The 16,592-nt window shown below is 44.7% G+C and overlaps 1 protein-coding gene across 1 annotated transcript; it reads left to right on the top strand.

Annotated features, from left to right (window-relative positions):
* Nucleotides 1-1,619: 1,619 nt before the first annotated feature.
* SUMO3 (small ubiquitin like modifier 3) lies at nucleotides 1,620-13,946 on the top strand. The gene is made up of 4 exons (XM_069983261.1): nucleotides 1,620-1,827; nucleotides 8,791-8,919; nucleotides 12,040-12,111; nucleotides 12,654-13,946. Exons 1-4 carry the CDS (start codon nucleotides 1,807-1,809, stop codon nucleotides 12,714-12,716), a joined length of 285 nt encoding a protein of 94 aa, XP_069839362.1. The 5' UTR covers nucleotides 1,620-1,806; the 3' UTR covers nucleotides 12,717-13,946.
* The last annotated feature ends 2,646 nt before the right edge of the window (nucleotides 13,947-16,592 follow it).

Raw genomic sequence — 16,592 nt, 5'->3', positions numbered from 1 at the left:
CTGTCTGGTGGATGGGCCCCAGACAGTGATACAGTGCTGCTGTCACCACCTGACTAGACCCAAGCGTCAGACGCAGCAGCACTGTATTAATGTTTGGGGGCCCTGCCCGACAGTCTGTGTGCGGGGCGGACCGCGGCCGCCCTGCCCCTTTAAATTGCCCTCCAATGGCAGCAGATGTACCACGCACAGGCACATCTGTTAGAGCGTCCTCCTCCCGGTGACGTCACTTCCTGGACGCACGCTGGCGCGGAGGAGCAAGGAGTGGAAAGAAGTCCAGGAAGCTGCATGGGACCGGAGCTCCAGGATGGAGAGGGACACTGCTGGGGATCACTGTGAGAGGTGAGTAGGCTTTTATTATTTTGTTTGCTGCACAAAGGGGCTTATATACATGAGCGGGGGGTGCTGCACAGGGGGGCTTATATACATGGGGGGGTGCTGCACAGGGGGACTTATATACATGAGGGGTGCTGCACAGGGGGGCTTATATACATGGGGAGATGCTGCACAGGGGGGCTTATATACATGGGGGGATGCTGCACAGGGGGGCTTATATACATTAAATGTTAAGGAACTGTCAATACAGACATTTGAATCTGAATAATAATAATTACATTTCTATAGTCGGCAACTATATGTGGTTTTAACAGATGAAAAAAAACAAACATTTGATGACATTGTAATGTTTTTGTAAGAGCTTTTCTTGTGGAAAACCTGATGCGGCCCAGCCTCACCCAGACTCTACCTCCAGCGGCCCCCGGGTAAATTGAGTTTGAGACCCCTGATCTAGATTGTCCTGTGTTGCCCATAGCAACCAGTCACAGCTCAGCTTTCATTTTACCATAGCTAATGACTATAGGAGAGCTGAGCTGTGATTGGCTGCTGTATGTAACACAGCCCATCCCTCCTGTGTGATCTCCCCCTATAGCCTGTCCTGTATTCACCTCACAGACACTGAAGCAGGAGCCCCTGGGTGTTCTGCCTCATGATGGGGAATGTTGTTATGCAACTGAAGGACCAGAGGTTGGGATGGAGGGGGCGCTGCTTTTTATTTCCTCTCGAATTTTGAGAGTTTTGCAACAGCTGGAGAACCATAGGAAGACTCTCTCTCTAACAGAGTCCTGTGTGTTCTGAGGGTCAGGGTATGATGGGGGTTATACTTCTGTAACAACATAAAAAATAGGGCGGGAACAAGGCTCCAACACTGAACTGTGATGGCGCCACCTAGAGGTAGACTTTATATGTATTTTTTTTTTAATTCGATGTAGAACTACAAGACTCAGTATGCCCTGGGCAGCACAATGACTGGACTCTCTCTACTGCATGTCATTGCTGTTACATCACATGTATATATATATTTATGTATCTCCTGCCTGCCGTCTGTGTCCCCCGCACACATTATGTAACACAAGCCGGGCCTCTTCTAGTCACGGGTGACCCTGCCCCCACCATTGTCCCACGGATTCTTTCGCCATGAGGTGGAGCGCTGAGCCCTTCCCCCACCACATACGCCGCAAGCTTGCCTTGCCTTCCCCTCCCCCACCATCTCCCCGGGCGCGCCCCCGTGTGTTAATGTGCGATATAAGGGGGCGGCGCGCGGGGTTTCCGCAGCGACGCGCTCAAAAGTGGGAGGAGGAGGGGAGGGAGATGGCGTCGTGCACGCGCCACGTGCACGCGCCTCGGCCCCACGTGACTCCCCTGTCCCAATAGCGTCGCGTTATAATGTGGGGGTGACGCGCGCGGCCGAGGCCAGCGAGGTAGAAGTATAAACCCCGACAGGAGAGAAAGAGCGGGAGAGCAGCCGCAGCCATGTCTGAGGAGAAGCCCAAGGTAAGGAAGCTCGTACCAGGACGAGAGATGGCGGCCCACCGCGTCGTGTGACGACTGTGCGGGGCTTAACGTTTAAGCAGAAACGCAGCGTGTGAGCAAGAGCCACCGCGTCTGCTGCCGGGCGCTAGGCCGCACTGCTCGCGGGGGGAGAGGGGAGGGCAGACGTAACGGCGGCGGGGCAGGTCGGGGAGGACCCGGGCTGAGGGGGAGGGAGGGTCGGGGATAGAGGGGGAGGAGGCCCGGCTATGTGATTCATAAGCAGGAGCTGCAGTGTCCCGGGAGATTGCGCGCCAAACCCGGCTTCCCCCTGCACGTGTGCGACAATAGCGCCCAGGACCCGCGGCCGCCGCCAGGACTGCATGAGATGGTAATGGCTTCAATTGTCGCCTGATCCCGGGGCCCCTCACATCCCCTTATAGTGTATAGCAACACGTGAGGGGGCTCCTCAGCCATGAGGCCTATAGGGATGGGGGGATCTATCAATCCTTATCGGAAAAGCTGTCGCCCATAGCAACCATCGGATTCCAGCTCTGTAAGAATGAGACGCAATCTGGTTGCTATGGGTAACTGGCCCTCTACAGGCTATTATTGCCCCCATTGTTAGTCAGCACAGAAGTGGGGTTAGCTTGTTTACACTTGTTTTATGTCTTTAGCATTTTATCATCTACTTTGTTTTTGAGTCTAAACTCTCACTATTCCCAATAAAAATGCCCTGTGAGAACAAAGCCTTATGGGCCTTACCCCTCCATCTGTGAGGGTCCAAGGGAAGGTCTCTCTCCAGCAAGTTATCTTGTAACCACAGGAAAACTACAGACCCCTGGACCCCTGCTGTGATGTAGGTGCGTGTGCATAGCCCTCTTCATGTATTCAGGGCTGCAGTTTTGGTGCATTCTAGGGATTGGCAGCGGTCAGGCCCCCACTCATCCTGTGCCTAAATGAGAGCCCCCTTTGGCTTTCAATCAGAGATATTTCTCTCAGCTTTGGGGTTTTTACTGGCCTCTTCATTTTAGTGTAAATTACTATAGAAATGTTTATCTCTGAAGTTTTGCTCCTTGCATTTGTATTCAGTATAAGTTATGTAATTCTCTATCTGGTCACAAAACTACAAATGTCCTGAAAATAACGCCAAAGCAAAAAAAAAAAAAAACATCCTCGGTATATGGTTTCATTTCTCCCCTTTTTTGTAAGGCCCATCCATTCCCCCCCCCCTCCCCCCCCCCCCCCCCCCCAAAAAAAGATCTTGCTTGAATTTTTTTTTTTTTTTTTAGTTAAAACTTCTAGTGCTGACTTATGATACGTTTTCACATAGGCACAGTTTTATCAAACTGGTGTAAACCAGCCCACAGCATCCAATCACAGCTTAATTTTTAATTTACCAGAACCGAAAGCTGAGCTCTGATCCGTTGGAGACCTACTCATGGGGGCCTCACTGCCGATTGCAAGAATTAAGGTCTTTTGCTCCCCAAGTGATTTGAGCAGCAGGGCACATGCTCAGCCACTGCTTAGGACTTATTACCACGTTCTGTGTTTCACGGACAACACTTAACGTGGAAGGCCTGTAGTGGAGAAAACTTCTGCTCTGGATAGTTTCTGATATGCACAGATGTGGCAGCAGAGAGCATGGTGTTAGAGTAGAAAGGAAACACAACTTCCTGCGGGACATATAGCAACTGATTAGTTTTGTTTTTGGGTTTGTTTGTTTTTTTGTTTTTAGAAGCAATATACAAATCTGTTTCACTCTGCAACGTCTAGTCCCATAAAAAGTGAATAGGGCAGTGACCAAGTTGCAACTTTATTTACGGGGAGAACTGACCTTCATTCTTGTAATAGGTGGGGGGGGGGTGAAATCCAAGCAGTTATCTTATTGATATGTGGTATCTTTTAATCTTTAAGGACAATTCCAGGCTGGGTTTGTTTGTTTGTTTTTTGAGAACTTCCTGGGGAGGGGGAGCCAGTCAGCGGCCAGTGTGGGGTCCCGGCTTGGACGCTGAATCGCTGAGCGGGCCTGGAACATCACGTACCAGGTCTCCTCTCTGGCCAGGAAGTTGCCTGACACTTGAGGACTGGAGCATCGCTATGCGGCCACCAGCGCTGGAGCCAGGGAAGTGCATGTTATTTCTTTATTTCTGCAGAAGATAACCCTGCATGGAGTTTTCCTTTAACCTGGACCTTTACAACAATCAATGTTTACAGATGCAGCAGTAAGGTTGATGAAAGAAACCCTTGGGGTTTTGTAAGGCGGTCATCATCACTGAGCATATTTGATTAGATTGATGAACTGCCTAAAAGATGTGACTCAAAAATACATTTTAAAATGTGTGGATAAGGTATAACTTTTAGGTTTTACATCCATGTTGTTCCGCGTGTCCCATTGTAGAATGCAAGGTAGCATGGTTTCAAGTGCATGCGGGAATGTAGCCTAAGGCTTTATTCACACGTCCTGTAATCTGTGGATCCGTATTTCCGTACTTGAGTAAGTGCACATTAATGCGGACCCAGACTTTTTTTTTTTTTTTATGGATGATCTCAGAAATCAATGGGATCTGCTTTTTTTTTTTTTTACGGATTTTAACCTTTTTGGCATCCGTATTTTTGCAAAAAAAGTGTCATTAGTTACATGTTGAAAGGTGGTGTTCCTAAAAAAAAAAGGCATTTACTGAAAATACGGATGCAATACAGTCGCCCAATCTGTAATTTTTAGCAGCTTGTATGGGTGGATAGCTGGAAGAATCTACGGACATGAAGAAAATACTGAACATGAGCATAAGGCCTAATGGTGCGTTTACACAGAGAGATTTATCTGACAGATTTTTTGAAGCCAAAGCCAGGAACAGACTATAAACAGGGTGCAGGTCATAAAGGAAAGACTGAGATACCCTGTCTTTTCAAGTCCATTCCTGACTTTGGCTTCCAAAATTGGTCAGATAAATCTGCCTGTGTAAACGCACCATTAGTCTTCTCTCAGACGCTGATGTACTTAATCGGCACTTGCATCGGACAACGTTCTGCCTGCATATCACATTTTCAGTGCATCCTAATACCTGTTGTGTGTAGTCTCAAACTTCATAGATCCCTATTAGGCTATTTTCTCAAATTTAGGCAGCAGTGGGCTCTGGGCACTTTATTGATCTGAATGTAGACTACTAATTGCCATCACTTTCCCAGATATATTTCTTTTATTTGTTACTGAAAAATGCTGTCTGCTGCATAAAGCAAAAACCTCACTGGAAAACTATATAGTTACTCAAGGGTACTCATCCTACAAGGTCCTAAATTAATCTCCCAAAAATGTATCCAAGACAGCACTTCTACCATGAAATCCCCTTGATGTACACTTGCTGTGGATAGGTAATAAGGGCCTGTTCACACAGAGTAAAATCAGTGGGATTCTGTGGCGGTGCTCTCTGGCCCTTAGTGTGTAATTGTGGGTCATCAAACCAGTGGAACCCCCTCCATCCTGAGAATAGGGGCCCAAAGTATCCATTGTAATGGAACTTTGGTTACTTCCTGTAGCATTGTCTATTGAATTCCCCGAAAAAAGCCCTTTAACTGTTTTGCTCCATCGCAGAGGTACCATTAATTAGACCCCTGTGATTATACTGTTCCTCTATTCTGTAGGTTGTGTTAAATGGTTTGTTTGGGAAAGATTTCTTTATTTTAACCCCTTAATGACCGTGGGCATTCATTTGCGCCCCCACTGCCTGGGCCTTAACGTTTACGCCCTGGCACGGTCCTGGGCTATGGAGTGGGCTCACTAGCTGAGCCGCCCCATAGCGGGTAAGGACTAAAACTTTTATTGCCCAAAGCCCCTCCCCCAATTAAAGTGAAAATCACCTCCTTCCCATTTTATACATAAAACACATAACAAATTCTGTTAATTAACTTTATTATTTTAATAGTAAAACGTTAGAAAACCTAGTAAACATGTATATTGCAATGTTCAGACTGACCTAGAATAAAGACAAATGCCAGTAATACCATGAAGTGCATTATGTAAACCTGGAAGCCCACCTAAAATTTGCAAAATCGCATTTTGTGACCAAGTCACCCATAAATATTTTGGGGGTTCTGCCATTCATTTTATGGCAGATTGAAAGATGTCATTGCAAAGTACACCTGTTCCTGAGAGAAAAGGCCTCATATGGCCCTGTAGATGGAAAAATGAAAGTTATGGGTCTTATGCTGGGTTTACACGGAACGAATATTGTTCGAATTTCCGCATAAACGATCGTATTTGAGCGATAATCATCAAACGACGAGTGAGAAATTGTTCATTTTGATCAGGATAAGAGGAAAAATTAAATTGTGCCTCCTAATAGCATTCACGTCACTTAGTGTCCCCATATACAGTAGTATAGGAGCCTTTTGTGTCTCCATGTAGTATAGGAGGTCTTTCTGGTGGTGTCCTGCTTTTAACCCTTTCTGTGCTGCAGCATGAGTAATTGAGCTTGCACAGCACAGAACGGGTTGAAGTCCAAGATGCTACATTTGTTTCATCTTCTGCATGGCCATATGATGCGTGCTGTTTTAAAACATCTATTGATTTTGTGATTGAAGAAAAGAAAAAAACTGTGAGGCCCACCATCCCATTGCCAGATCCGCAGCCACAGCCAAATTTTGTGGACGTGTGAAGGAGGCGTTAATGTAATCCTAGCCTTAGGGAGTCCGTAGACTGCCCTGATGAATTACAATGGGGAAATTCTGTCTCAAGGGAGCTTTCCTTTTTAATGGGTATAATCTTTCGTCTTGCTAGAAAATAATCATTCCTGTAAAATATGAAGGTCCACTCAAAAACAGAAACTGTGCTCTATAAGTTATATATCTTCTTATCCCTAAAATTTGTACCTGTGAGTGCAAAAATGGACCGTGCTGCCAAATTTCTGCACTACTTGCAAAGACCTTTCAGCAACTTTTTAATGCCCAATTTAAATGAAGTACAGTGGTACCTCGGTTCTCGAACTTAATTGGTTCCGGAAGGCAGTTTGAGAACCAAGCAGTTTGAAAACCGAGCAGTGTCTTCCCATAGGAAATAATGTAAATGTGATTAATTGGTTCCAGCAGCCACCAATAATTACCTACAATATTCATTTTACACTGATAAGTGCTCAGTGTAATCACTACAGTACAGTACAGAACTACTGTACAGGACATTAAACATAAGAAATGTTCATCAGAACCAGCAATTATAGTACAGTAGTCACCAACTCCTCACCCATCCTTTACTGTATAGCATCCCCCCCCCCCCCCCCCATCCAAGCACTGTAATGTATGGGAGATGGTGGTGCACTGCCTGTACTACTACTGCACTGTATTTGCACTCCAGCAGTCTTATACAGCACTGTACTGTATGTGAAGCCTCACCACTGCTTAACTCGCCAGGTACAACCCACTATCCACACTCGCAAAAACGTTCGATGACCGAGCAAAGTTCGAATTCCAAACACTACTGGGTAAATTTTCGTTCGAATACCAAGCAGTTCGAATTCCAAAGAGTTTGAAAACCGAGGTATTACTGTATATAATAGTGCTTTCATGTTAGGGTACTAGATACTTTAAAGGGTATCTGACATGATGTATGCTGACAAGATCAGCATGCAGTTGATTCTGCTGCTGAACTTCAGGTATCCATGGATTTGACTACGCCAGATTGGTACGGTGCATGAGCCTCATTCTTACCCAATAAGGCTCAAGATGGGAACTGACCCAGCGTGGCCTTATCATGGATACCCAGCGACAGTATTGACTGCTGATCGGGCCAGTGTACATCATGACAGATATGCTTTAAATAAATGACGCTTCAACTGTGATTCGCACCGTTGCATGTTACAATGCAAGTGCTGCCTTAAAGGGTTTGTAAGACAGTCAGCCTTTTTTGGATATATTGGTAAACGATAAACGTGTTGCTGGTGTCCCCCACTGACTGCAGAGTCCCAACTTTTGAGACACGTGTCTCAATGATTGGCTGAGCAGGCTTTTGCTCCCATGAAGAGTTTGTCTTGGAAGTGGAGGCTCTGCAGTCGGCGGGGCACACCGGCGACACCAGAGGACGACTGAGGGAGCGCGGACAGGTAAGGATAACGTTTTATATGCAGCAGCAATATATTAAAGGACAACCTCTTTAACATGAACCTGCAAGATAGTTTGGCATCCCATCTGTAGTACAGTGTTAGCAGTAAAATGTAATATCCCAGTATAGACACTGTTCTTAAAGGACAACTCCGGCGGGACGCCGAGGAGGAAGACCCGGACCGCCCCCCGGCTCTGACGTCGTCGTCACCAGATGCCGCCCGGGAGAAGAGGACCGTGACGATCGTAATAGGTAATGTATACATTCTTAAACTTCCGGGCGGGGGGGTCGGGGGTCTGAAAGTGGGGGAAGGGGGCCAGACCGGGTATTTAACCACATTACAAAGTTCTATAACTTTGTAATGTGTGTTAAATAAGCTAAAAAAAAAATTTGTCGGAGTTGTCCTTTAAAGGCCAGGTTGCTCAGGAAGTCTAGCTCAAAAATAGAATGAATTTGTAATTTTTATTTTTATTTTTTTTTTCCTTTACTACTATAAAGTGTTGCATATATTTGCTTTCAAGCTAGGCAGGCAGGCAACTGTAATATACTACCATTAATTAGGTCAGCATATTAAAGGGGTATTCCCTGGACTGTGCATTAGGCCTTGAGCTGTGCTTTACATGGTCATTTAAAGGGAGTACAGCATCAGCATCAGGAACTATCACAGTGAAGAATGCAGTGCTGCAATGCGTATCAGGACACTGCTTACATAACGCAGAATCCTGCTCACAGATGGTCCCCATTTTGGGAATTTGAAGTGGGAACAAAATCTGTATAACTATAAATCTTTGTACAAAAATTTATTTGATAACACTAGATGGAACTTTACCCCTTAAAGTGAAACATTATACAAAGGATTAAATATATAAATGTTAATAGTGGCAATCTTTTTGCAGGAAACCGTGAAGACAGAAAATGACCACATCAATCTTAAAGTGGCAGGACAGGATGGATCCGTGGTTCAGTTCAAAATCAAGCGACACACTCCTCTCAGCAAGTTAATGAAGGCATACTGTGACAGACAGGTATAGCAATCAAAGTCCTCAGTTAAGCTGGTATTCTCACAGTATGGTGATTTATAAAATCAGGCAGCTGGCAGGGGGGGGAATTGACTGCATGTATGGACTTGCCTCTCCTTGTGCCTGCAGTGAGCGGCGGCACTGGGACACCAGGACCTCTGGCGCTGACATGTCACAACCCGGCTGATGGCTCAGCCAGTCAGGGACTGGGACTGGACACCGCTTAAAGTCACCGACTGGCGAAGTGGTTAGTCAATCAGCTGGGACAGACCTTTTTTCCCTCTGAGTTGTGACGTCATCACAACTCATGGGGGGGGGGGGGGGGTGTTGAGGTAAGTCCGTACTTGTAATCAGTTTCCCCCCTGCCGGCTGCCTGATTTTATAAACAGCTGGACATCTCCTTTAGGGTAGCTTCACACGTACTGTATTGCAGCTGATTTTCTGTTGCTGATGCGCAGCAGACTCGACTAAAGTGAATGAACACAGCATTTAATCCGCAATGTCAAAACTGCTACGTGTGAAGCTACCCTGAAACAGTTTTTGAGCTCCCCAGCATCATAATGAATGATGCCATGAGTATTGAATTCTGGTCTGTAGCATTATCATCATCACTCCGCAACCTAGCATTGTTGGACCCACGCACGCTGCTGCCTCTGACCATCTCCCAGTGCATTCACTTCCACAGCAATAGCATGCTCTTATCCATGTCCAGTGCAGAACACTGCCTATACCAGGCAGGCCATCTACCTATACCACCATTCTATCACCAAGGACTTACATCTTCTACCAATACACAGACTCCAAGATAAAGGTGTCACCACCGAAACGTCAGATACTGTCGGTGATTTACATTAATTTCTAATAAATTATGCACAAGAGCACTTGCATTCAATACCAAGTATCCTGTAGTTTAATGTTGAAACTCTGTGAATTACTTACACAAGTCTGTGTGATTACCTTTATTCAACCCCCCCCCACTACTGGAACATTAACTCCAAAGTGCTATTTTTTTTACACCTTGACTGGTTTGTAGCACGTTGTTTGCACGGACTGTAATTATGGAACAAGTGAATTTTCCCTAAGGCTTGAAGGGGTTATCAAAGATCAGAAAAAAGCACTTTCTTGCAAAAACAGCACCAATAAAGTTGATTCTGAAAATGCATTTTTATCTTTCTATGTTCATTCCTTTGCTATAAGCCCCCAAATGGAGTCTAGTGGTGTGTTTACACAGACAGATTTTTGAAGCCAATGCCAGGAACAGACTATAAACAGAACGGGTCATAAAGGAAAGACTGAGATTTCTCCTTTTTTTTCAAACCCATTCCTGGCTTTGGCTTCAAAAACTGTCAGATAAATCTGTGTAAACGCACCGTTAGGCTCCGTTCACACTGAGCAAAACAGGCAGAATTCTCTGCTGCAGAATCCCGCCAGCCTCCTTTCCTAATGACAGTCTATGGGAGGCTCATGCGCCTCCTCTCTCCACTCTGAAGAAGTAACATGTCCATTCTTCCGCGTGGAGATACGCAGAAAGAAGGCACGCAAGCCTGCCATAGACTGTCATTATGACCGGGAAGCTGGCGGGGTTCCGCGGCAGAGAATTCCACCTGTTTTGCTCCGTGTGAATGGAGCCTAAGTAGTTCCATTATATTCTTGAGCTCAGTAGTCCTTTCTATGCATAAACATGCCTGCAGGCTTAATGCAGCAAAAGGGTGGGTTCACACTGAGGAATTCTCATGAATAAATTCCACGGAATATTGTCAATTCTTTCGGCGGAATCAGCCGGCCCATAGAATGGTGTTTATGGAGCCGGCGGAATTCCGCTGAATTTATCCGTGAGAATTCCTCGGTGTGAACCCACCCAAAGGGTAGAGAGATACAAATTACAGACTTGGAATCTGTATTTATCTTAAGGGCTCGTTCACACAGAGCAAAAGCAGCTGAATTTCTGCGCTGAAATTTCTGCCGCAGAGCTAATTTCCATTGTGTTGAATGGAAATTCTGCTCTGCAGTTTACACGGTGAAATTTCCGCACTGAACTAATCCGCTTTCCGCCAGAAGAATGAACATGTTCATTCTTCCGCTAGCGGAAGCCTATACAAACCAATGGGACTCTGATTTTCTGTTTCAGCGCGGAATACAAGCGTAATACAAGCGGAAATTACGCGCTGAATCAGCGCGGAAATGGGGGGAAAAAAGGGGGGGGGAGGATTCTAGTATATATTCTGGTATAGTCTAGTTTATTCGCCAAATACTCGCTGAATGCATGCGGATTCAGCGCGGATTCGAGTATTCCACGCTGAATTTGTCAAGAGCTGATTACGAGCTGAACACTTTCCTAGCGGAATACGCAGGGATTCTGCTTATATTCTGCTCGGAATTCAGCGTTAGTTGATTTCAGGCGGAAATATTTCCTTGCGTAATCCGCCCCTTTTGCTCTGTGTGAACGTAGCCTAAAGATGACTTTACTTTACGGAGGTGGGGTTAAAGGTGACAGTCCCTTTAAAGTAAAGGCTGGTTGTTGGCAGTAAAAAGCCCATTTCTACCTTCACAACATTGTATTTTCTTGATTTCTCCATTGCATCTAAAATGATTTTTAAACTATACCACAAATCCTTTTAGGCTCATTTGGACTCCTAGCAATAAATATCACTGTTGGCGTGTACAGAGAATCATGCAGAACACCCCACCACCTCTTACATGGAAAGGACATGGTGTAAAGGACTGTGGTTCCTATTACAGTTGCATATATGGCCATCATGAAACCTAAATTTGATTAAGGGTATAAACCCACACACCGTATAAGCAGCGTATTTACTGCTGCGATACGCAGCAAATACGCAGCAAATACGCAGCAAAAACGCAGCAGATTATATCTAAATAACTGAACACAGCATCAAATCTGTACCAACAAATCTGCTGCGTATTTGTTGCGTATCTGCTGTGTATACGGTGTGTGGGTTTGTACCCTAAGGGTTATTCTTGCTTTAAAAAATAAAAATCTTGGTAGAACAAATCTCAACCATAAATGTGTAAAGTACAGTAGTAGTGGGCCTAACATTAGCTGCAGGCAGCTAAAAAGACTTTGCACATTATGGACTAACTTTTTTATTTTTTCTCTCCTCCTAGGGTTTGTCGATGAGACACATACGGTTCAGGTTTGATGGTCAGCCTATTAATGAAACGGACACCCCGGCACAGGTATGGCCACTTTCTTTTCAGCCCCTGCAATGTTAAGGGCTTTTTTTTTTTTTTTTTTTTTTTTTTTTTTATTCCTTTTGCTGCAAATGTTTTAAAGAGGACCAGTCATGAAAAGGACAGATCTATCAAAAGTTTCATTGATTAGGGTCTGAGCGCTCAGACCCAGACAGATCTGTAGGATCAGCAGTAAGACTGCTACAGCGTGCTCCTCTTACAAACTAGACTGACCTAATAGACTTGCATTAAAAGTCCCTCTAGGAAACACTGAGCTGAGAGTGGATGCGCTGAGGTATGCGGACTACTTCCTGATCGTTGTCTTCGGTTGTGGTCTCAACAACCAAATTTTTGATAAGTGTCTTTTTTTTGTGACACTGCCCATTTAAGTTATTCAGACACATGTTATGGGGGGAGTTCTGTTAAAAATGGATGACTGTGTTGTGATGCTGGTTTTGGATTAATGCCTGCTTGAGGAACACAAGTGCAGTTCTATTGTTGTGATAACATTTTGGCAGTGTTATTAATCTTTTCTCTTTGTACTGTAGCTCGAGATGGAAGATGAGGATACCATTGATGTGTTTCAACAACAGACAGGTGGCATGTGCTAAGCCAGTTTCTTGAAAGTGGAAGGTGCCCATTGAGCCTTCATGCACCTAACTTCCTACATCTGCCCTTATGACAAGATTATGCTGATCACACAACATTCTGGAAACATTAGCAGACTATGAAAACATTTCATTTAACATTTTCTTTTTCCTTTTGCCCAACATACGAGTGGTGGAAGTTTTGTTGTAAAGAGGGCCAATATCAACAATTACTTTACTAAAGTGGTTTTGTTTTCTTGTATTTTATTATTGTGTGGCACTGTTCAATTTTTTTTTTTTTTTACAGCAATCTTCAGTTGTGTTTTTTTTTTTTCTTTTTTGTCATGTAAATAGTCGGACAAGTTTCCTGCTTGAGTGCTACTGATGTTTATGCCAGAACACTCATGGTTTGTTTGGTTCTAACCGGATTGCTCTACCCTCCAAAGCAACAGTAAAAGCAAGTTAGTTTGGAAGTAGGGGGTCATTATGGGGGGAGGGACATGATTTTATTTACTATGCTACAAACCTCAATAATACCTGAGGATCTCATTTCATAGAATGTATGAGATGTCAGTCCTTCATGCTGATGCTGTTTTACAAATAGATGAGATTTTGGGTGCTGCATCTGAATTGTTTGTGGGTAACCAGTAAAACCAAATTTGTCTAGATTCTCATACTGTCATTGATTGTCTGAAGGATGTTTAATACTGGGTCTGTTTATACTTGTCCTATGTAAAATCGCCCTGGTTCCTTTTAATGCAGCACGTAAGCTAAATATTCAGTTATCCATTCCTTTCAAAAATCAACATGCTGCTAAAGAAAACCAGTATGCAAGCAAAGCTCTTTTTGGGGGACAAAATTTGGAGGCAATGATCTGTTTAGGACAAGAAAGCTAATCTTGTATCTATGGTAAACAGAATGCTACAAACTGACCAAGAATCTGAAGAACAAAATAGCCCACTTTTAAACCTGTTCTTAGTGCTTTATGTTAAATTTTTCTTAGCTACAGTGGTACTTTGCAATGAGAATTTGCAAGACCTTAATGTCTTGCTGCAAATAAGAGTCCCATATTTCAGATACTAGTAGTTAAAGCCAGCTGAGTAATAAAGAAACTCTTCCATATAATAAAGTTCTTGTTTGTAACTCTCATTAGTCTCCTACAACGTGGCCTCTGGTTTCTTTTAATCTTTATCTGATGGATAAATGTTATTTCAACTACAAAATAAAGAAAACTTAAGTCTCTTTATGTTACAATTGTATTGTGTACAAGTTACTCATAAGCCTAGATTGACATAGCATTAATGTATAGGTTCTGACCGGGTCCTGACTTGTCTCTCTGATTTTAAATAACCATGCGTATGCAAAGTGTCCTTTTTGCTCCACGCTTGGCCAGTATACATCAAAATATAGTTGCCACAGACTGGCTATGGTTTTTTTGCACCTGCAGTTTTTGTGCTAAAACTGAAAGAGGATTCAACAAGAAAGACAAGTACAAGTTCCAAGCGATGCAGTGGGCAGAGGCTGTGGTTCTGGGCAGGGTGACACAGCACCCATTGAGTAGGGAAGCAGTGGCACACTGCAGATATTTACTCCCTAGCTTGTTCTCGCAACTTACGGGGTCTCGGTACACTGCTATTGAAACCGCAGCAGTGTGAACAGGTGATGATCTGTTGATGACTGCTAAATTAGTCAGGGGTTGTCATGCCCCAGCCCTTGTCAGTCTATTAACTTAACAAGACAAGTCAGTTATTAAGGGGGGAGGAGGGGAGCAGTCAGCTTGTCAGGCACTGGCAGGGGTACATTATTTCATGCAACCTTCCCTAGGCTGAGCTTTGGTCCCCTGCAAAAATGCGTTTCCCATTTACTTCAAAGGGCTTCGTTACTTGAAATGAGCACCCGAGCATTGGGAGATATTCATCTCGAGCACCCGAGCATTTTAGTACTCATCACTATTAGCAGTTTTTCTTTATGTATGGTGAATAGTTAGAAAAGATGACTTGGTCCATCTAGTCTAGTTTTTAGTTGTTCAGGACATGGAGCCTGGAGACTAGCTGCACACACTGTACACACAGGAGAATCTGCTATATATCTTTGCCTTATTCACTCAGAAGTCGCCCCAGGATCATGTAGGACATTAGGAAGAAGCTGCTGAGCCAGTTCTACATTACACCAGTGTGATAAATAACACTCCTGGCTGATTGGCCATTTATGAAGGAGCTGGAGTCGGAGCTTCAGAGCTTTTGTATGCTGACACTGACAGGAGCTTTTAGAACATATCTGACTCTAGGATGGAGTTGTATATCCTGGCCCCTAATCCCCAGCAGTTGTGTCAGTACAGTACTGTGAAGACTTACAGTATCTCCACCCTACAAAATCCTGGCAGTTCACTGGATTCTGCAGCTTGTGGCCGAGCGCCTCTCTGCTTGTCCCATAGGGTTCATTGTATGGTTTGCCAGATTCCGCTGTATGCCCGAAGAATGAGCAGGTTCATTCTTCGGGCGGATGGCGGAATCTGCTAAACCATAGAACGAAGCCTATGGGACTAGCGTAGATGCGAGCAGGGGTGAGCTGCGGAATCCGTTGGTAGTGTGCACATACCCTTAGGGTGCCTTCACACGATGCGAACACCCTGCAAATTAGCGCCGTTAACCCCCGCGTCCCCGGAGTATATGTCACCTGCTCCAGGCTCCTACTTAAGGGTCTCCTGGGGGTCAGACAATCAGTGCACTGCGGTGCCCTGCCGCAGTTTGAGTATGTCAGCCCATTGAAATGCATGGGCAAGTATCCGCAGTAGATTTCGCTGCAAATTTGAAGCAAGAAATCTGCAGATACGCTGTGTGTGAAGGCACCCTTAAGCTGTTTTGGAGCTCCTGGAATCATGATGATACATGATTTATTCCGCTGCACACAGTCTGTACATACAGCATGTGCACGGAATGTGGGGGAATAAGGCCTCGCTGTCAGACAGCACCTGGAAAATTCAAAAACCACGCTGGCGCAAATGAATGCACAGCCAACAGCAGAGAGAGAATACGGTGACCCGGAGGAGCCAGGGAGGCAAAGTGGACCTCCATTGACAGTTGTGGGGACAGGCACCAGGTTTGAGCAGCAGCTCCAGGAATGGAGGCTGATGCTGGTAAGCTGGGCGTTACTCCAATTGCTCCGATCCTATGGTTCAAATAAGTGGTCCTGGGAGAGGTGACAAGCCAACCTCCCATCTCCTGCTCCTAAGGGACATTAAACAAACTGGTGTTGGAGGGGTGTTTGCTTCTTTTAAAGATCCTGTTTGATGGTAAGGTTGAGCTTTTAAACTGTGTCTCAAAAATTGAAATAGTAGGCACACGTATAATGGCATATAGCACGTTCCTCACAAGACTACTAGCCTTCTGATCAATGCTTCATTAAATGAGTTATCCAACAAAAATCTTTTTCTTATCAACTGGTTTCAGAAAGTTAAATAGTTTTGTAATTTACTTCTATTTAAAAACCTTGTCCTGCATGAAAAGTTTTCTTTGCAGTGTGACAGTCCTCTCTGCTGACATCTCTGTCCAAAACAGGAACTGTCCAGAGCAGAAAAGGTTTTCTGTGGGATGTTGCTGCTGCTCTGGACAGTTCCTGTCTCGGACAGAGATGTTAGCAGAGAGCACAATTGTTCTTATCAGGGACTGTTCCTTTCGATGGTTGGCACCCCATTGCCTACTGCACGGGCTGACACATTGGAAGGGGTTGTGCCGACCAATCTCTGTGTATGTTATACTACTGGACACTTCTGTGGATACGTGCACACCCCGTCAAAATCCTCTGTGTGAACTGGGGCATGAAATAGCTCACCGATATGGAGGTGCAATATCCGTGAGCGATACGGGAGCAGAGGCAATACTGGACAATGTGTTTGATGCT

This window comes from Dendropsophus ebraccatus, chromosome 9 (genome assembly GCF_027789765.1).
Source record: "Dendropsophus ebraccatus isolate aDenEbr1 chromosome 9, aDenEbr1.pat, whole genome shotgun sequence".
Lineage (NCBI taxonomy): Eukaryota > Metazoa > Chordata > Amphibia > Anura > Hylidae > Dendropsophus > Dendropsophus ebraccatus.
This window is presented reverse-complemented; position numbering and strand designations above follow the sequence as displayed.

Coding starts and splice junctions, on each gene's coding strand:
- SUMO3 (XM_069983261.1), top strand. CDS start 1,807: ATGTCTGAGGAGAAGCCCAAG. Junction 1,828..8,790: donor TGTCTGAGGAGAAGCCCAAG/GTAAGGAAGCTC, acceptor ATCTTTTTGCAG/GAAACCGTGAAGACAGAAAA. Junction 8,920..12,039: donor AGGCATACTGTGACAGACAG/GTATAGCAATCA, acceptor CTCTCCTCCTAG/GGTTTGTCGATGAGACACAT.